The following is a 22101-nucleotide window of genomic DNA, read 5'->3' on the forward strand; positions in this document are numbered from 1 at the left end:
TAGGGTGTATAGGCGTGGGGATGGTGGGTGGGTATTTTCTGTTCTTAGCCTTTTATACTTGTTATTATTCTTCTCGTGTTATGGTACTTTTCTTATCTTATTTAATTTCTTATCAGTAATTGTTATCTTGTTTATTCTTATTAAAGAAGACTACACATTGATCTTCTCGTGTTATGGTACTTTTCTTATCTTATTTAATTTCTTATCAGTAATTGTTATCTTGTTTATTCTTATTAAAGAAGACTACACATTGATCTTGCCAAAAGCCGAGAAGCGATTCTTCTTAGTGTTGTAGCTCTCTGTGGCACTCTGGGATGCACCTCTGGGGCACTCTGGGATGCTCCCTGGGACATCACACTAGTTAAATAAATCATTAAATAACTCTTTGTTGGGTGGTATTAGGTGTAGGGATGGTGGGTGGGTACTTCTGTCTGATCACTGGACTTAGAGTATTCAGCGCTGGCTGAGCGCCTCCGGCACCGCTATATATATTTACTTAGCCCGTGTTGCTGGAAAATCAAACTTATCAGCGGAAGTGACGTCACTTCCGTTAGCTAACGGGCAACAACACGGGCTTTAGATTTACTAAGCCCGTGTTGCCCGAAATTCATTTTAGGTTATTAGGTTATATTACAACTTTATTAATTTAAAAACTTTTTTTATCTAATCTGAGCTAGGACTTTATTTGTAATGAAGGCAATGAAAACTTTTTATTTTTGAGACTCCTATGACTTATAGGTGGTATAGCTTCACATTAAAATATCCTCCTTGCCACAAGAGGACAAATCTGATTTTCCATTAATTTTACAAAACTCAGTTTGCTTTTTCGAGCAGGTAGTTGTATTTTGTTTTAATTTATCACCTCTTCTAGCATGAGCTTTTGTAAATTACAGATTGCAGTGATCAGTCATCCTTGTTTAAATTTTATTGTGCAGATCTAGATTTCGGCTAGAAGCTAGCCATTCTCAGTGCTAAGGATACAAGAAGTACATAGTTAGATTATGTCATAAAAGTTACAAGTAAGGGCTTAACTCCTATGGTTTGTATATTCATTGAATACTACGAGGGTCACTCCAAAAGAAATGCACACTATTTTTGTAAAAATACAGTGTTCATTCAGCATGTGTGAAAGTTTTAGTGTGTAGATACATCCTTCCCGCTTGTTTTCAAACTTAGTTCAACCTGTTCCCGTGAGTGGCGCCGTCACAGCATGTCTTCAAGTTGGCTGCTACACTTGATGTTCATCAGAAGCAACATACTGTCTTAGAATTCCTGTGCTGTGAAAATGAGACAGTGGGAAACATCCACAAGAGGTTGAAAAAGGTGTATCGAGATGCTGCTGTTGATTGCAGTACAGTTAGTTGGTGGGCAAGCAGGTTATGTGATGAAAGTGGGCATAGCAATATTGAGGATTGTCCTTGCAGCGGCAGGTCTCGTACTGCACACACTCCAGACAATGTGCAGAGAGTTAACGAATTGGTGACTGCTGACAGACGCATTACAGTGAACGAATTGGGATAGGGGAAGGAAGTGTTTGCAGAGTACTGAAAGTGTTGGCATTAAAAAAGGTTTGTGCCATGTGGGTTCCCAGGATGTTGACAGTGGCTCACAAAGAAACAAGAAAAACGGTATGCAGCGAACTTTTGGAACAGTACAAGAGTGGTGGAGATGAATTTCTTGGAAGAGAGACGAAGAGGCAATCAATGGAGTGGCATCATGCAAATTCACCCAAGAAAAAAAAATTCAGGACCACACCGCTGGTGGAAAAGTTATGGCTACGGTGTTTTTCGATTCCGAAGGACTCTTGCTTGTGGACATCATGCCAAGTGGAACCACCATAAATTCTGATGCATATGTGACGACGCTGAAGAAACTTCAAGCTCGACTGAGTCGTGTTCGACCACATCGGCCAAAGCAGGATGTTTTGCTGTTGCACAACAATGCACGGCCACATGTCAGTCAAAAAACCATGGAAGCGATCACAAAACTCGGATGGACAACACTGAAACACCCGCCTTACAATCATGACCTGGCTCCTTTTGACTATCATGTCTTTGGGAAACTGAAAGACTCTCTTTGTGGAACAAGGTTTGAAGATGATGACTCCCTTGTGCCCACTGCCAAAGAGTGGCTCCAACAGGCTGGTCCAGAATTTTACCGTGGGGGTATACAGGCGCTGGTTCCAAGATGGCGTAAGGCAATTGAGAGGAATGGAAATTATGTGGTGAAATGAAAATATTGTTTCTAAAGGATGTATCTACACACTGGAAAACTTTCAAACATGTAGAATAAAAGATGTATTAAAAAAAAAATGGTGTGCATTTCTTTTGGAGTGACCCTCGTATACTGAATACTACATTGAATACTGCTGTTTGCGGAAGGCAGGCTGTATGGAGAACACATCGGTTAGTTGCATGGCACCATCTACGTGAACTATGTATATGAACTTCAAGGAAAGTAAAGCACTGTGGATGAAGCCCAACCAACAGGCATTACATATAATATACAAACCATATCAGTTAAGCCATTACTTGTAACCTTTATGACATCATCCAGCTATGTACTTCTTGTATTCTTAACATTGAGAATGGCTAGCTTCTAGCCGAAATCTAGATCTGCACAATAAAATTTAAAAAAGGACGACTGGTCGCTGCAATCTATAATTTACAAGTCAATATAATAGTCATGGAGTGCAACAGCTTTCAGAGTGGAAGGTAACCTGACATGAGATTTTTATTAACCACTTGGACAGATTGGAAGAAAACATGGAAAGAAAAATGAGGTTTAGCTCCTCAACTGATATGTCTTGAAAAGTGCACTCCATAAGTGATTTAGGGAAGCCAGGACGAAATTGAGCTATAACATCACACTTCATAAATAGGAGCCCATTGCCTTAATGAAAAGGTTGAAAATTAGAGATGAACAGGTCAGTTCCAAAGAGCTCTTGCAGTGAGTTATTGTTTCTTGTCTTATAGATTCTGTTGATGAATTATGCCAAACTATAAAAGTAAACGAACATCAGAAGGGTGTTTGTTTGCTAATAACTGAAACAAAACAAAGTAGCAGTGATAGAGACATGAATAAAAAGTCTTTGGGATCAGCAGTTCCTATCCATGGATCCATGGTCAGAAATGTGGAAGTAAAATGAGGTGAAAATATGATAGCGTAGGCAAGAAAGTGATCCCTACAACCAGTTTCTGTTTTCACCTTGGAGACTGGAAATTTGATGTCTCCTTTTCTCTCTACCTGCCTTTTGTTGTTGTTTATATACTTCACTGTTGAGGAGGGAAAAAAAGTATCTTCAAGCCACATCAGTGAAGTTCCTGAACCACAGTCTTCCTTCCATGTTTTCTTCCAATCTGCCAGTTAGTTAATAAACCACTTATACATAAGAGGAGGTAATAAAATATAACTGAAACACAACTACTTGCTCAAAAAATTTAGTTAATTATTGTAAATTTAAGGCAAGATTGAATGTGTCCTCTTATTTTAGACAAAGAGGATATTTTAAAGGGAAGCTGTACTACCAGTAAGTAATCAAATCTCAAAAATAAAAGTTTTTATTGACTTTTAATGGAACATTGTTTTCTTTGCTGATCTCTGAATGACAGAAAATTTCTAAAGCTTATTGATAGTTGTTTCATATATAATATGGATGTGGAATATTGAAAGTCTGTCATTAGAATACATTCTTCAGTGCATTGTTTCTTTTTGTTTCTGTTAGGATACTGTTGCACGCAGAACAGAACATGGCACAACAATTAAGTTTACAGGAATTCTGTGAAGAACTCTATGGTGCAGGCAGCCGTTCACCCTATCTATTGGCATTTATGGTCAATCTTTTAGAGGATCAAATAGAGCAACAGCCAGAAAAGAGGCCAGAACTGTTGCAGAAGGCTCTTGCAGTAAGTTTTTGTTTTATCTCATTCATAAATAATCCTTTACTTAAAGTAAACAAACATTAATTATGCGCAATTCAGTTTGCCAATAACTGAAACAAAACAAAGTAGCAGGGGTATAAAAATGGTAAAATTACTTTGTTACCAGCAGTTCCTTCCAGTGGACAGAAAAGTGGAAGTAAACTGAAGTGTAGGTAAGAAAGTAGTACTCATCTCCAGTTCTTGTTCTGAGTTTTCACTCTAGAAAATTGAAGAAGTGCCAGCTCAAGAAGTTGGAGAATCTATGTCTCTCCCTCTATCTACCTTTTATTGTTGTTGATATGTGCGATTGTTGAATAAAATCCTCTCTGTTGAAGCCATGTCAATTAAGTTGTATTCTCAAGATTTCAACAGTTGTCACTATCACAGTCTTCAGTTGTAATTTCCGAAGGGTTATTCAGCTGTTGGAAACCAAAAGGATTTTATGAAGTCATGGTGCTGGGAAGGACTTATAGGGGATATTTGATTGTTGTTTTAATCTTTTATCAGGTGTGACATTGGACTGGGCTTATCTTGTAAGTAATTAATTGTAGATGGAGTATCATGAAGAGATATAAAAATAATATCAGAACTTTCCCAATATAATGCAAAGCAGCAGCTCTTTACAGTACTTTTAAGTGACTTAGCTGGTCATTTCTGTAATTTATGAGATTCCTTGCAGAATTTGCTGTTAACTGTTGAGAGGTGTTGTCTCGTAAGGAATATTAAAATTCAGAATGGCTTGCAAAAAATTAGTAATTTTTTTATTTTAATTTTTTTTAGTGACCTACTGTTGACTGTATTACCTGAATAAATGTAGAAATAAATTTTTGAGATTGCTGGAATAATTCGACATTATTGTTCAAAATCATATAAAATGTAATGACTGTATGAAAACCTTTGTCAGACGTCAGATTTAAAGGAGATGCACACTCTGGTGTAGTGCACTTACAGTTTCGGCAGCTTCTGTTGGTAATGATCTGTGTGATAAATCGTGAGTAGTCAACATGACATATCCGGAGTCAGACATAAGTAACCAATGAGCTTCTCCTTTATAATTTTCTATGGGTTTGTTAGGTTGGAATTAAACTGCATCCCCAAATTTTTTCTCAAAATGAGAAATAAGACGTAGAAGTGGGTTATTGTAAATAATTTAGAAGTAAAGGAGACCACTCACCATAGCAGAAGTATTGAGTTGTCATCAGGCACACACTGAAGAGAATTTCTCTCTCTCTCTCTCTCTCTCTCTCTCTCTCTCTCTCCCCCCCTCCCTCCCTCCCCCTCCCAATCCCTCCCCCAACACCTCTCCCCCCTCTCCCCCTTCCCCACTCTCCCCTCCCTCCCCCACTATCCCCTCTCTCCCCCTCCCACTCTCCCCCTCCCACTCTCCCCATCCCTCTTTCCCTCCCTCTCTCCCCCTCCCTCTCTCCCTCCCCCCTCCTGACCCTCTTCCCCTCCCCTCCCCCCTCTCCTTTCCCTCTTCCCCTCCCTCTCTCCCCCTTCTCCCTCACTCTCTCCCCCTTCTCCCTCCCTCCCTGTCCTCCTTCTCTCTCTCTCCCTCTCTCTCTCTCTCTCTCTCTCTCTCTCTCCCCCCCCCCCTTCTCCCTCTTTCTCTCCCCCTTCTTACCCGCACCTTCCTTTGGTAGGTGGAGTGGGGCGGTGGCTGTGTCAGATGGTGTGGTGTAGGGAGAAAGTGGCGGAAGCAGAAGGAAGCTTTGGCTTATGCTGCAGGTCAGTCTGTCAGCTCATCTAGTTTTTTCCCTGTCATCAAAGATATATGAAAAATCAGTAAGCAACCTTAAAATTCAGTATAACCAGCTCACTAAACATTACTATCACACTATCCATATCAAAAATGAATGTAACATCCTGAATGTAAAACTATCAATATCATCTTCAGTTGAAACTTCCAGGCTGAGAGGCTGTGGTCGATGTATAAAATTTCCACCTAACGTTCCGTCTCCATCTGCGCGAGACATCTACTGCAGTAGCCAGATGGCCTCAGAAGATGTCTCCTGCAGATGGAGACGAAACTTTAGGTGGGAATTTTATACATTGACCACGGTCTCTCAGCCCGGAAGTTTCAACTAAAGACAACACCGGCCATGAAAGCCTACATTGTGTCAATATCATCGTCCTAATAGCACAGATAAAATTGCTATTAGTGACATAAACAGCAATGAAATTTATGATCTTGGTTATCACAAATATTTGTCTTTTTTCCTGAATATGTAGCAAGTTCCAAGGTTGTGGTTACCATGTGACCTGAGAACACAGCTGTTTTTTAATACATTGTGGATTTCACATCTGGGTTGATGTGAGAATGTGACAGTATTCATTCGTCTCTTGCTTTACATATTGTATGCTGTTGCTCTCTCTCTTCAGTTGTGTAAAACCAGCAGCTGACACAGCCCCTTTTGTTCCCATCAGACCTCACAGTGAGCATTGACATTGCTGCTTGGAACACATAAGTGCTCCATTGACCCATATCTAGACTTTCAATGCAGTTTAAACAAAATAGATATTCATTAAAAGCCAAGGTATGTGGTGTACTTTCACATGCTGGGCAGCATGACAAAATTTGCTGCCTGCTCACCACTTCCCTTCCCTTATTTGCCCTAGTGCTTGGCCAAGCTTGTGTTACTAACCCCTTCCAGCTAGTATTGTGCTTGAAAATGACTCAAACTGTTCAAGTTCAGCTTGAGAAATCCGTAGCTTTGATCAAGTATTCAAATGATGCACAGTTTAGTGACTTCTGTTGATACTACTTGCTTGACGTGTCTTCATTTATTAGTATATTATTGATGTTCATCATAAAAGTAACCGTAAAACACAAACTGCAGTATCTTATAGAGTGCAGGTCATATGTAAACACAGTTGCTAATAAATAAAGAAATGATCATAATCATGATTTAATCTTGATGTCTTGTCTTGTCTTGTCTTGTCATGTGGTCAAGTGACATCTCTTGGTATTATATCACAACATGTTTTACCACTGCACTTACTTGCATGTTCACAGTTACAGACAATTTACTATGATTTATTTCTTTTGTTAGGCATTTAATCCAAATTTATTGTGTTAATAACAAAGTTGATTTTTTTATCTCATAGAAGCATTTGTTTATTTGTAAATATTCAGATGTAATCTATCAGTTTTGACTCATTCCTATCTTATTAAGTGATGATAAGAGAAGTAGCTATAATAACCACAATAAATAATAATAATTGTCATAACAAAAGAAAAATTATTTGATTGAAAATGGAATACTTAAAAAAATTTCTTGGTGTCAGGAGACGACACTTCATGAGCTAAAGAAGCCGTTCAACTTTGATGGGAACCTATCAGAACTTGATGAAATACCAACTGATGATATGAGTGGTGAGACCTTTGTCTCAGTTACAGGCGCAGCATCTGTAGTTGAGTTGTATGATGATGACTCAAATGTGTTGGATCAACAGTGATGAAGTCACACTTCTTGGCACTGTATGTGGGTATTTGAGTCCTTACTGCTCAAGCTTTTGAAGTGGTAGTTTGAGGAGGAAAAGAATTTTTTTTTGTGTTTTTCCTTTGCATCTGCATGGATTGAATACAGGTGGGACTGCAATGCTCTGAAAATGGAGAGTTAATAATTAATAGATTACCCGAAATTCAAGGTTCAGGAATCAAAATGGTTGCTCTATGCTAAGAAGAATCGCATGGCAACACCAAAGAGTACAGTAAAGATGATGTAGACGTAATATCCAGCCCTCCAACAAAAAATAAAAACTTCTGGTGTGATATCCAAGCCAACCCGAAAAGGTAGACAGGAACATTACATATGCCAGATCCCCAGAGGGGTTCGCCGTTCTTTGGCGGGTTCTTGCTTGGCTCCCATGGGGCCCCAGCCTTTGCAGCATCTTTTCCCTTCCTGAATAAGGAGTCATCACAAAGGGAGTCCCACAGGGTTCAATTTTGGGTCCTCTGCTGTTCCTTATTCTTGTGAATGACCTCTCACTTAACATGCAGCAAGCAGAATGAGTACTTTTTGCAGATGACATGAGTGTTATAATAAATCCCATTCCAGAAAGAGCAGCTGAAGATATTGTTAAGGATGTCTTTCAAAGAATTATTAAGTGGTTCTCAGAAAATGGACGCTCCCTTAATTTTGAAAAATCTCACTATATCCAGTTCTGTACACTGAATAGAGTCATACCAACAATTGATGTTGCTTATGAACAGGGCTCAGTTAACAGGGTAGATTTCTCCAAATTTTTGGGTGTTCACATTGATGAAAACTTGAACTGGAAGAAGCATATTACTGAGCTTCTCAAACAATTAAGTTCAGCTTCTTTCGCTCTTCGTTTAATCGCTAGTATTGGTAATAAACGGATCAGCCTGCTAACATTCTTTGCATATTTCCACTCAATAGTGTCTTATGGAATAGTTTTCTGGGGTAACTCACCACTTAGACATAAAGTATTGATTGCGCAAAAGAGAGCAGTGAGAATTAATTAGTGGTGTCCACCCAAGGATGTCATGTAGGCACCTATTCAAGGAGTTAGGTATTTTAACTGCACCGTCAGAGTACATATATTTGCTAATGAAATTCATTATAAATAATCCATCTCAATTTGCGAAGAACAGTGATGTTCATACGTACAACACTAGAGGGAAAAATGACCTTTCCTATCCATTATTGAAGCTGTCAGTTGCTCAAAAAGGAGTACATTATTCAGCAACAAAAGTCTTTGATCATTTGCGCAACAACATTAAAGTGTCTGGCAGATAGCAGACCAAGTTTTAAATGTAGCTTAAAATCATTTCTTGTGGACAACTCCTTCTATTCCATGGACAAGTTTCTGTTTCAGAACTGGTGAAGGAAAAAAAAAAAAAAAAAAAAACTCTAAATGTAGTTGCATGTGTAGAACTAAAAATTTCAGTAATATTAATATTAGCACTATTCATGTGTGTATATATATCTTGTAATCTATCTTGTTCCACATCATATCGATAAAGTAATTGTGAAAATGATCTAATCTATGGAACATGACATAACTAAACTAAACTAAACTATGCTGCATGTCTATCCTGTTCTTTTACCCCTCCCTTGGGGAACGTGTCTGGGATGTTTTTGGGAATGTTCCGCATAGTCTGTCATTGACATAAGAACAGTCTCACCATTGTCTTTTGTTCCCTTTTACTTTCTTTGTTTACCTTCTCCTCTTGTTCCTCTGCTTCGGCATTTGAGGCTCCTCTTTTTCTTCTTCCTCCCTGTGTGCTCCTGATGGCCAGCCCATGCGTCTGACATGTAACAGGTGATGGGTAACGCATAATTCCCGGCCCTGGGTTGACAGATAGGGTTCGCATGTACCCCCTGGTACAGACCAAGCCCAGGAAGGAGTGATTGTCTGAGCTGCTACCTTCCCAAGTTGTCAATTGATCCCTCTGTCAGGTGTTCTGGAGGTGTGACTTGAGGTGTGAACAGTCACCTAAGACAGGTGCGCCCCATTGTGAAGGGGGCCCCAGTTGGAAGGAGTGTGCCATCGGAGACACTGGCAATCGTGGGGGATTTTCTTGCAATGAGACAATCATCTTCACAATCGGTGTCTACAAAACATAAACGGAATGAGGCTAACGATTCCGAGACCCTTCCAGCTGTACCATGGTTTCACGTTCTGAAGACGGTCAGTCCTTCGCTATGGTAAATCCACTTATTATTCTGAAAGGTGTTGATACAATTGCTGGCCCTGTGAATCCTGCTGTCATTCACACAATGGTACTTTGTTTTTGGAGACTACTTCTGATTCTCAAGCACAACTGCTTGCAGCTTCGCTGTTCCACAGCTATCCTGTTTGTGTCGAGGCCCATACAACTCTGAATCCTTCCCATGGTGTTATTTACACTAGGCTGCTCGATGGTCTGACACAGGCAGAAATCCAATCTTACCTCTCTGAACAGGGTGTCATTGCCGTCTGTCGGGTGATGAAAAAGTTAGCCCTGTAATGGCCTGTCTCTCGCCATGCATCTCCAGCTCCCTTGTTTATGTGTCTGTGCGTCCGTCCCTCTTATGCCGTCTCAACACTATCCACCATTATGGCATCCGTTTGGCCAGTGGCGCCTTTTAAACTACCTTGGTTGAGAGTCTGTATGCTGAAACTGCTGAACTACCGCTGTCCTACTGCTGTGACTTTCTCCTCAGCAGGTATGCATGCCATTTGTCTGCCATGCATGGCCACCCATCCTGTGTATCCTTCTTCGGTGATTCCTTTGATTGCCAGTATTGGATGCGTCCTTCTTCTCTGTTACCTCCTGGAGTTCATTTTCGGCACTTTCTACGGCTGCTTATCTTCACACTACCTGCAACTTTCCTGGTGTGTGTGAACCCTTCATCACCTTGGTATCATGAAGCGGGCCGTGTTACCCTTGGCCTTCATTGGCTTACTAAGGATACTACTCCAGCCTCACTCTATTGCCTTCAGTTTCATGATCTTTGCATGGAACTTCGTTATAGTACCTTTTGTGTACACTGATGGCTCTTGGACTGACGGTGGTGTAGGTTGTGCCTTCGTCATAAACACCCACATCTTTCAATATCGGCTTCTGGCACACTACTCAGTATTTACAGCTGAGCTCTTCACTTTGTATCAGGGCATGGAGTACATCTGGTGACACAGACATTTCAGTTGTGCCCTCTGCTCAGACTCTCTCAGTGCCCTTCAAAGACTACTTGCACTGTACACCGCCCATCCCTTAGTGCAACAGGCCCAGGAAAACTGTCACTTGGTCACTGTTAGGTGGAGCCACTGTGATGTTTATGTGGGTTCCTGGTCATGTAGGTGTGCCAGGAAACAAGGCTGACAACGCTGCTTCCAATGTTGCGGTCTTCGTACCTCAGCCCATTAGTTCCTGTATTCCCTCCAATGATCTCCGTGTTGTCCTCTGTCAGGTGGTGGTGTCCCTTTGGCATCGGCATTGGCCCTCCCTTCATGGGAATAAGCTCTGCATAATTAATCCTCTCCCAGTGGCTTGGAGGACTTCCTCTTGGCCCTTCCTCCGTCTGAGTTATCGGCCGTTTTAGCAAATGACTCGTGGGCTGTCAACCGCATTTTACTGTTTATCCGTCAAAGCAATATTGTGAAGGCCATTTAATTTTTGGTTTTGGACCTCCATTTCTGTATGGTGTCTTTTGTAGAGCTGTTTCTCCACATCCCTGTTTTTAGCTGTCTTCTATTATGTGAGTTGGGATTGACGTATAGTCATTTTTTAATGCCTCTCTGTCTTTGTGTTCTATAGTTTTGACTTGGGCCTATATGACCCCAGTTGTTTTTGTACCCTAAAGCAAAACAAACAAACAAACAATCGGAACAGTCTCATCACTGTTTATACGATCCATTTTTCTTTCTTCGTTCATCTTTTCCTATCCTTCCTCTGCTTTGGTATTTGAGGTTCCTCTTTCCTCTTTTTCTTCTTCTCCCTCCCTGTGCACTCCTGAACGGTAACCCATGCATCTGACACATAACAGGTGACTGGGTAATGTATAATTCCCAGCTCTGGCTCGCACATATTCCCTGGTACAGGCCAGGCCCTGGGAGGGGTGACTGCCTTAGCTGCTACCTTCCCAAATTGCTGATCGATCCCTCTGTGAGGTGTTCGGGAGGTGTGAACAATCACCTAAGGCAGATGTGCCCCCTTTTGAAGGAGCGTGCAATTGGAGATGCTGGCAATTATGGAGGACTTTCTTGTATTGAGCCAATCATCTTCACAGTCAGTGGCTACAAAACATGAATGGAATGAGGCTATCAATTCAAAGACTCTCCCAGCTGCACAGTGGTTTCTCGTGTTTTCCTGTACTGATGATGGTCAGTCGTTTGCTATGGTAAATCCACTTGTTATTCTGAAAGGTGTTGATACAATTGCAGGCTCTTTGAATCCTGCTCTCGTTTATACAATGGTACTTTGCTTTTGGAGACTACTTCTGATTCTCAAGCACAACAAGTGCTTGCAGCTTCACTCTTCCACGACTATCCTGTTTGTGTCGAGGCCCATGTAACTCTGAATTCTTCCCTTTGTGTTATTTACAGTAGGCCGCTTGATGGTCTAACACAGGCAGAAATCCAATCTTACCTCTCTGATCAGAGTGTCATTGCCGTCCACCGGGTGATGAAAGAGATAGCTTCCTCATTAGTGGCCACCCGCACTCTACTTCTCACCTTTGATAGAGTGGTGCTTCTGTCCAAGATCAAAATACACTATGAAATTATCACAGTCCGACTGTACATTCCGAACCCGGTGTGCTGCTACCAGTGTCATCATTCCAATCACACTAGAACGTCTTGTCGACACCCAGCCCCATGTGTAGCCTGTGGTAGGGATGCACATCCTCGTCCCCATTGTATCAGCTGCAGTGGTAACCATGCCACCTCCTCCTGCAATTGCCCTGTGTGTCTCAATGAGTGGGCTATCCAGGAGTTTTGGGTGAAGGAAAAAGTGCCTTACTCGGTCGCTCGCAAGTTGTTGGCTAGTCGGGAACTCTGTGTCTATAATCTGGTACCTACAGTACTGTTCTTGCTACCTCTCACTCCATGAAGGACATGGCCACGCATACGTGCAACCTCGCATTCAGCTTTGAGGTTGTGAAATCACCCAATGTCATGGTAGTGTCCCTGTCTCCTCCTTCAGCTGTGCAACATGCCACCAAACTGTCACCTCTCAGGGCGAAGTCACCAGCTATACAATTGCCAGGCCAGAAAGGACAGAAGGAATACTCTCATGAAGGTTTCCTACATCCCTCCAGGCAACCAATATCTGAATCTTCCTCTGCAAACCAGAAAGGCTCAAAGGAGTCAAACAAAGGCAAATGGTCTCCTCATTCGCCGACTTGAAGATCCTCTTTGACTGTGTCACCATGTGATACCTTCGCCCGGCCAACCTCTGTGTCGCTGATGTGCAGTACGAAATGTTTTGCTGCACTGTACTTCACAGGCTGATAGCAGAAAAATGGCGATGCTCCTGTAGACCACAGGGAGCAGGATCCGAATTGTGGTCTTTGATCCAACATAGAGCATTTATGGCTGCTCTTAGCGTAGCAGTGTCCACTTGTTCTCTGCCTTCAGGAAAAAATTGTCCTCACAACCACTTTGAGCTCTCGTGTTTCCTCCTGGTCCATTTTGACCTTCCCTCTGAGTTCGGCATTCCATCTCATGAGGGAGACATGCTGCTCATATGGGATGCCCGTTCATAGTCAACCCATCTCCCTGACTATCTGCCTACAAGCTGTTGCAGTTCCCTTTTCCTTCCTCACTTGACCTTTTCCCTTTGTAATGTTTACATCCCTTCATCATTCAGTATTACCAGGGCAGACTTTCTCCAGCTTATTGGGCAGCTACCTCACCCCTTTCTGCTGCTCGGTGACTGTAGTGTGCACCATCCGTTTTGGGGTTGTGCACTGCCCAGCTTGCACATCGTCTCAAGTGGTTCATTCTCTCTGACACATACTCGAGTGACCATTTCTCGTGTGCAATCCATTTGTTGACACCTACCCACCTATGTTCACACCCAAATGGCAACTTGGCATTGGGAAGGCATTATAGAAGATAGATCAGAGATGGTACATTAGTAAGCACTGTGTCAGCAGCAGCCCAGAAAATTTGAGAACAGAGTAAAAAGCAAAGATAGATTGAGGAAAGAGAAGTGAAAACTGCAAATAATTTCATGCCCCTCTCTCCCCTCCCTGCTCTGTGTTGTGTGGTTCAGTTCTTAATTGCACTATACCTCTCTTGTCTTCCTATTGTATCTCCACTTCTCTCTGGACAGAAGCTGGTGCAGTGGTGACCATTGTACTATCTCTGATATACTTTCCAACACCTCACCCTTTATCTTTATCTACCCACGTCCTCACTACAATTGGGTCCCTCTCATCCTGGGTTCCTGAGCTACCTGCCCTTCCTTTCCAACCTTCCCCAACCAATGCCCCTTTCTTCCCTTAGAAGGAATCAATGGGTCTAAAAGCTATGATAGCATCACCACATTCACTATTGTGTGTCTCTGTTCCCAATACTAAACATTCTGCCTCCTGAAATTAAGTACTGGCCAGCCATTGTGTCTCAGAAGTTATTAATTTTCTCAGTTGAATTTTCCTTTGATATAACTGAATATTTTCTGTTACACAAAATAAATGTGCTTCATAGTTAAGTTTCACCATGTGTGTTTTTTATTGTCCTCCAGCTCTGGACACTACCACTGAGACTGGAAAACTATAATTGTACTTCAGTCTACAGGGTAATTATAAAGTCCATGAATTAAAACTAAAAAACTAAACTCTGTGATCAGGCCCTGAAAGCCATTCAATGTAGATCAGCTGGTGTCTCATCATCCACCAACATGGCTTCATGTGGATGCAGTCTTAAGGGACATGTGGTCAGCACACCACTCTGCCGGCTGTTATCAACTTTCAGACCTTGGAGCCACTACTTCTACAAGCAGCTCCTCAGTTGGCACCACGAGTCTTACTGCATAATGTTCCAGTCCCCTCACAGGGAAAATACCGGGAGTTGAACATAAAACATTTTAAAATATCAGTGTAGGTAAATGGCTAAACATAATGTACAAACTCTCGGAGTTGTTATTTATTTTTAATTTGGAAGACTGCCCACAGAGGCGCCACCAGCCATAGTGGCTGAAAATGGTGGTTATCCAGCCGGAGAGAGCATTTTGAATGCTAGAATTTGGCTTTTGCCAGTTGATAGTGAGTGTGCAAAGAGCTTACTATGGGGAGTTTAACAAGACAGCAGAAGTTTACAACAACATTGTAAAGTAGTACAATGCATTTGAGGAGGATGGATGGTTGTGTGGTGCAAAATGTTCGAACCAACAGGGTGTTACAGAACAGACAGTGGACCATGTGAGGGAGATGATATTGTGAAGTTCCACAAAATCTATGCATCGAGCTAGTGCAAAACTCAACATCCGTCAGCGAACAATGTGGAAAATCCTTCATAAGCGATGGTGAGTGAAACTGTATGAATTGCTGTTCATGCAAGCCGTAAGCCATGATGAGGAACTGCACTGTCTAGTGTTTTGCATTGGTATGCAGAACCGTCTTGAGAATGACAACTTCCCAAGCAAATTAAGTTTCAGTGACAAGGCCTCTTTTTATCCTTGGGGAAAGATTGTTGTTCTTTCCACCTTGTGACCTTTTTTTTGTGTGATTACTTCAAGGATAAAATTTTTGTTCCAACTCTCCCACAAAATCTCAAAAACGTCTGATTCCGCATCACAACAGCCGTTCTCACCTTCACTCCTCTTATGCTGGCTCTAGTATGGGTAGAATTGGGCTACTAGTTAGATGTGTGCAATTCGATGAAGGGTGGATACACAGAACATTTATAAACATTCTAAAAAAGCTTTGAGAATTTAATAATATTATCTGTTATCTGTTCTTGGCCATTTATTTGTAACAGTTTTTTTCAAATGAACCTGGATTTTAAAATTACCCAGTATTTATTTGTCAGTATTCATACTACAACTCTGGCAGGTAGACTTCCTGCTCTTCAGACCATGAATTAAAAGGTATATCCCAGTTTACTATGTATGATTTTCTTATGTTTTTAATTTGAATATGGATTTTGTTTTCAGTTGTGTGATGCCCTAGCTAAAGAACATGATGTCATCCGTGTTGCTTATTGGAAATATATTGCAAGAGTACTTGCCAGTAAAGCTTCAGCCAATAATCTTAGCAGTGATACAAGAGGAGGAGGTGATACCATTTAATTTTATTAACAAGATTTTACCTATCTCCTGGGCTCTGTACAAATGCTGTTACTTTTAAATGGCACTCTAAATGAATTCAGTTTATTTAAGAACCTGGAGGACCATCCATATATTTGCAGACTAATATATGAATCAGTGTTTCTTTTGTAATCACTTTTATCATCTGAGGTAACTACAAAGTTGTATAAAACATATAACTTGCAGTATTTTTCTGTGATACACTTATGTATATTACTGTACATTCTTAAAGTTACTTTATTTTTACAACTTGTATATGAGTGTTGAAAGAACTTACTGCTTTCCACTTAAGATAAATAGCTTAGCACATCTTTTGCTTTCTTATGCAATTAACACTGTACAAAGACTGTATACAATAAACAGATATCAACAATAAACTTATTTGAATCTCTGTGATTTATTATAATCATTTAGTGACATATAATACATAAAAATCCTTATGTTACTTATGGCTGTACAAATGTTTAATAGATTCTATCTCCTATTACATATAAATATGTAACACGCCCCCCCCCCCCAAAAAAAAAAAAAAAAAAAAAAAAAAAAAAAAAAAAAAAAAAAAAAAAAAAAAAAAACTATTTCTAGCTTGTGAACTGTAGTATCCCTCTTATGCCAGAACCACTAATGTACCTACAAGAAAAAGGCAATTTTGATGTACATGTATTGACAAGTTTAATTTTTGTGTTCTTTGTTATGTCAAAACATTGAATCAGTTGCCCTGGTGGTGTAGGAAAGAATGCAGTGTCCTTTATCATGAAAGTTTATAATGGGCATACTTTGTGATGCCACATTTGCGATTTGACACTCTGTTAAGAACCATCAGTGTGCTGTGCAGTAATGAATGTGCTACACAAGTTGAGTAAGTATCCTTATAAATTTTCTTGCACGTGGTTACCGTTTTGTATTTTGTCATTATTTTTTTAAACTTTGGATATAACAATGTGACTGATAACACTTAAACTATTCACTTAAGAGATCAGTTCTTGATACACGACTTTATTGTGAGAAAAGAATGTATTTCAACAGTGTAGCCAGGAAAACACTGCACTTTATTTGCTACTCTTTTGTGGTGAGCAGTAATTATTAAACAGTGTGTATGAGATTACAAGAATAATACGTGGTATGGCCAAAGAGGAGTATGAAGGAACTGAAATGATACTGGCATCTTGCACAGCAGTAGTATCAAATATGAATGTGGTCGCACTAAAAGTCTTATAAGTTTTAATTTACTTTCACTTTCCATTAGTTATGGAGTAAGTGACTATAATCAGCAAAAGACTAGAGTCATTCCATACCAGTTGCTCCAAGGGGAAAAAAAATGATTACTTCACCATATTAGAAAAATATGATACTTCCTGGGTGAATTCTCTAATGTTTAGCGAACTTTTAAATATTTAAAAATTTTCTATTATCACTTAGTAACAGTGGCCATTTTTGTTTCAGGCCACATTTTTTTTTGCATGTGCAACTATCTGTAGTTTTTTAATTATTCAGTAATGGGATGTAATAGGTCTTTAAAATAAAAAGCATTTAGTTCAGCACATTCTGGCCAACAAATTAAAACCATTATCACCTAGCAAAATACATTCCTTAATATATTTTTGATATCTCAAAGTTATTGGTGAAAAATAAAAAAAAGACCCTCAATTTTTGAATAGTAGTTCTCTGAAGACGGAGTAATTTATCAGCCTTAATATTTTTTATGCTGTTATGCTGTATAGTATTGTTACTTTTTATTGAGTGTAAGTGGTGAGAAGCTTACACTTAAAACGGATTTTTTGAATTTTTTCATTTTTTGGCCTGCAGTATTTAGGTTAGGGGACTAGATGAAAATCTGAAAATTACACACTTAATATGACTTTTATGTTCTCAAACTTCAGTATAAATTTCAACTTAGAGAATCAGTTGGAAGGTAGGGAAAAAACTTACAGATATGAGTCAAAAATACATTTTTAACATTTGCGATATCTAGTCTAATGCAGTAAAGTACAATATTATGAAAAAGAAAGTTGCTACTCACCATATAGCAAAGATACTGAGTCACAGATAGGCACAATAAAAAGACTGTCAGAAATAAAGCTTTCAGCTAGTAAGGCCTTTGTCAACAATAGACAAAGGAGGAGGCTGGGGTGGGGAGGGGAAGGGATAGTATGGTAGGGGTGGTGGACAGTGAAGTGCTGCTGTTTAGATGGAGGGCAAGGGAGAGGTGGGGAGGGGGAGCAGGGAGAAATAGCCAAAAAGGAGAGAAGTAAACAAACTAGGTGTGATGGTGGAATGACGGCTGTGTAGTGCTGGAGTGGGAACAGGGAAGGGGCTGGATGGGTAAGGACAGTGACTAAAAAAAGTTGAGCCCAGGAGGGTTACGGGAATGTAGGGTGTATTGCAGGGAAAGTTCCCACCTGTGCAATTAAGAAAATCTGCTGTTGGTGGGAAGGATCCATATGGCACAGGCTGTGAAGCAGTCATTGAAATGAGGGATGTCATGTTTGACAGCGTGCTCAGCAACAAGGTGGTCCACTTGTTTTATGGCCACAGTCTGTGTGTGGCCATTCATTTGGACAGACAGCTTGTTGGTTGTCATGCCACATAGAATGCAGCACAGTGGTTGTAGCTTAGCTTGTAGATCACTTGACTGGTTTCAACCCCACTGCCCCCAAATCACACCCTGTTAACTTTCCAGAACTTCCTAATCTCGAACCTTGCCTCACCATAATTCCCTGAATCCCTTAACATGCAAACTAACTTTTATATCCGCAGAAAGAACCACAATCTGCCATCTAAAAACTGATCCTAACCTTATAATCCTACATGCGGACGAAGGCTCCACCACTGTTTTGAACCGCAAGGATTAGCCGGCCGAAGGACTCCGCTAGCTGTCAGATACTTCCACCTACAAACCTTACCACAGTGACCCCATTCCAGAAATCCATTAGGATCTCATCACTACTCAAATCCTAGGCCCATCCCAGAACCTCTCCCTGGAGTCCATCTCTCTACTACCCCTACCACTCCTCACACTCCTGCCTTCTACACACTTCCTTAAGTCCATAAATCTAACCACCCAGGACGCACCTGTGGCCGGTTACTGCGCCCCCACTGAGAGAATCTCTTCTCTTGTAGACCAACAGCTTCAACCTATTACCTGGAACCTACCCTCCATATAAAGGATACCAACCATTTCCTCCACCCACTCTCCACAGTTCCTTTCCCTTTACCACATGGTGCCCTGCTCATATCGATGCCACGTCCCTTTACACTAACATTCCTAATGCCCATGGCCTTGCCGCTATTGAACACTACCTTTCCCAATGCCTGACGAATTCCAAACCAGCAACCTCCTCCCAAGTTGCTATAACCAATTATATCCTCAGCCACAATTACTTCTCCTTTTAAGGCATTACCTACAAACAAATCTGGGGTATGGCTATGGGCACCTGCATGGCACCATCCTTTGCCAACCTATTCATGGGCCATCTAGAGGAATCCTTCCTGAAAAATCCAGAATCCTAAACCCCTCACATGGTTCAGATTCGTTGATGACATCTTTGCGACCTGGATTGAGAGTGAGGACACCCTATCCACATTCCTCCAGAACCTCAACAATTTCTCCCCCATTTGCTTCACCTGGTCCTACTCATCCCAACAAGCCACCTTCCTAGATGTTGACCTACACCTCAGAGATGGCTATAGCAGTACCTCCATCCATGTCAAACCTACTAACCACCAGCAACACCTCCACTTCGACAGCGGCCACCCTTTCCATACCAAGAAGAGCCTTCCGTATAGCCTAGCCAACCATGTGACTTCTGAAATTTTCCCGGCGTATTTCTTCTTCTAATAATTTCCGGGTATGCAGCCGGATCCCGTCGACATTCTGCCACGATATTTAGGCCCAGAGACGTCCGGCCATCATCAGGTGAGTACACAACTACTGAAGAGCCCAGGTGCAGTCGCGGTATTTATGCCGAATCTCGCGCATGTGAAATGTACTGGCATCCTACAGCGCATGCGTCAGGTGTTGACATGCGCAGCATAGCCGAGTTGTACGTGCTGCCCTCGGTGGTGGAAATAAAGGTTCATCTAGTCATTGAGTATCGAATGACACTGTCGATTCCGCTGTGATTGTATAATTTTAATAACAGGATTCCAATTTTTATCCAGCTGAAAGCCGTTGTCACGATTTATAAGATTATTGGCAAGACGTATTTCCACTGATTCCTTGATTACGGAATCCCAAAAACCGGAAACCGGGGATAAAATTTTTGTTACATTGTATTCCATTGAATGTCCCAAAGAAATACAGTGCTCTGCTACTGCCGATTTAGACGGTTGCCGCAGACGGGTGTATCTTTCATGTTCTATACATCGTTCATGGACAGTTCTTGTCGTCTGGCCAATATATGCAGCGCCACATTCACAGGGAATTTTGTAGACGCCTGCCTTCTTCAGTTGTAAATCGTCTTTAACGGATCCAACCAGGGCCCGGTTCTTTGCTGGTGGACGGAAGATAACCTTGATTTTATTTTTCTTCAGTAATCGGCCTATTTTCGACAACACATTCCCGGCGTATGGAAGGAACGCAGTTGATTTAAAGTCATCATCTGCGTCCTCAGTGCGTTGCTTCTTGTTATGATAGTTGCGCATGGCCTTCCTTATTTGGCGAGAAGTGTAGCCATTCTCTTTGAAAACCTTCTCCAAGTGTTCTAATTCTGCGTGGAGGTTTTCATCATCCGATATTATATGCGCTCGATGTATTAAGGTACTGAGAACACTGGCTGTTTGTGCTGGGTGATGGCAGCTTGACGCCTGGAGATACAGATCTGTGTGAGTCGCTTTCCTGTACACAGAATGTCCTAATGACCCATCATTTTTACGGCGTACTAGCACGTCTAGAAATGGTAAAGTGCCCTCTTTTTCAATCTCCATCGTAAATTTGATGTTCTCATGTAATGAGTTTAAGTGATGAAGGAATTTCTCCAGTTCCTGTCTGCCATGAGGCCATACAGCAAAAGTATCATCTACGTACCGCCAGAAGACCGTAGGCTTTAAAACAGCAGACTCAAGTGCTTTCTCCTCAAAGTCCTCCATAAAGAGATTAGCTACCACAGGCGACAAAGGGCTCCCCATGGCGACGCCGTCTGTTTGTTCAAAGAATTCGTCATTGAATAAAAAGTACGTTGAGGAGAGTATATGTTCAAACAAGGCCGTCATTTCTGCACTGAATAAGTTACCAATAAGATGTAATGATTCCATTAAAGGCACTTTGGTAAAAAGTGAGACCACATCAAAGCTGACTAATAAATCCGAGCTGCTAAGCTTAACTTCCTTCAAGCGACTGACAAAATCCTCGGAATTACGTATATGGTGGCAACACTTACCCACATACGGCTTTAGTAATGAGGCCAGATATTTTGCTGTAGAATAGGTCGCAGCACCAATATTACTCACTATTAATCGTAGTGGGGCACCATCCTTGTGTATCTTCGGAAGACCGTAGAGTCTTGGTGGTACTGCATTGTGTGGTCTCAATCTCTTGATAACTTCTTCAGGTAGAGAACAGTCGTTCAAAAGGGTAGTAGTTTTCCTTGATATTTGGCTTGTTGGGTCCTTTTCAATTCTACGGTACGTAGAATCATTTAGCTGACAATATATCTTCTCGTTGTAGGCTTCTCTTGTCAGAAGAACTGTGGCGTTACCCTTATCCGCAGGCAGTACGACTGTGCTAGTATCTTCTCTCAGGCTGCGGAGAGCAGCTCTTTCAGCTGGCGAGATGTTACTCCGTTGTGGCGCACATTTCAACAACGTTCGGCAAGATTCACGTCGAATTTTGTCTGCAGAATCCACAGGGAGACGTCTAATGGCTTCCTCAATGGAACTGATGAAATCCGTTAAAGGCAGTGCGGCAGGTGTAGGAGCGAAGTTTAAACCTTTCGCAAGCACTGACATCGTCGCATCGTCAAAAGATTTCTCCGTGAGGTTCACCACGGATCGTCCAGAGATAGCTTCTTGCGGTTTTCGTGTTAAGAGTTGGCTAAACTTCGCACTTTGTCTGTTCGTACTGTCCCTGTGAGCCCAGTCTGCCTTGGCCCAGGATACGCCGTCAATCCAGTCCCAACTAAGGGAAGAACATCTTGCTGAAATCTTCAGATGTAAATAATATGTGAGTTAGACGCTGTCGCCAGGAATTTATATTATTTATATCTGAAGATTTCAGCAAGATGTTCTTCCCTTAGTTGGGACTGGATTGACGGCGTATCCTGGGCCAAGGCAGACTGGGCTCACAAGGACAGTACGAACAGACAAAGTGCGAAGTTTAGCCAACTATTAACACGAAAACCGCAAGAAGCTATCTCTGGACGATCCGTGGTGAACCTCACGGAGAAATCTTTTGACGATGCGACGATGTCAGTGCTTGCG

At 41.4% G+C, this 22101-nt stretch overlaps 1 protein-coding gene across 1 annotated transcript in view; it reads left to right on the plus strand.

Annotated features, from left to right (window-relative positions):
* Positions 1–16061, plus strand: part of LOC124622092 (protein farnesyltransferase/geranylgeranyltransferase type-1 subunit alpha) — a 60244-nt gene extending 44183 nt beyond the window's left edge. Inside the window, exons 6-7 of the mRNA XM_047147672.1 lie at positions 3725–3905; positions 15532–16061. Of these exons, the coding sequence (XP_047003628.1) occupies positions 3725–3905; positions 15532–15666 (316 nt within the window). The 3' untranslated portion in view covers positions 15667–16061. The remainder of the gene's footprint in view (positions 1–3724; positions 3906–15531) is intronic.
* The last annotated feature ends 6040 nt before the right edge of the window (positions 16062–22101 follow it).

Source organism: Schistocerca americana, chromosome 7 (genome assembly GCF_021461395.2).
Source record: "Schistocerca americana isolate TAMUIC-IGC-003095 chromosome 7, iqSchAmer2.1, whole genome shotgun sequence".
Classification (NCBI taxonomy): domain Eukaryota; kingdom Metazoa; phylum Arthropoda; class Insecta; order Orthoptera; family Acrididae; genus Schistocerca; species Schistocerca americana.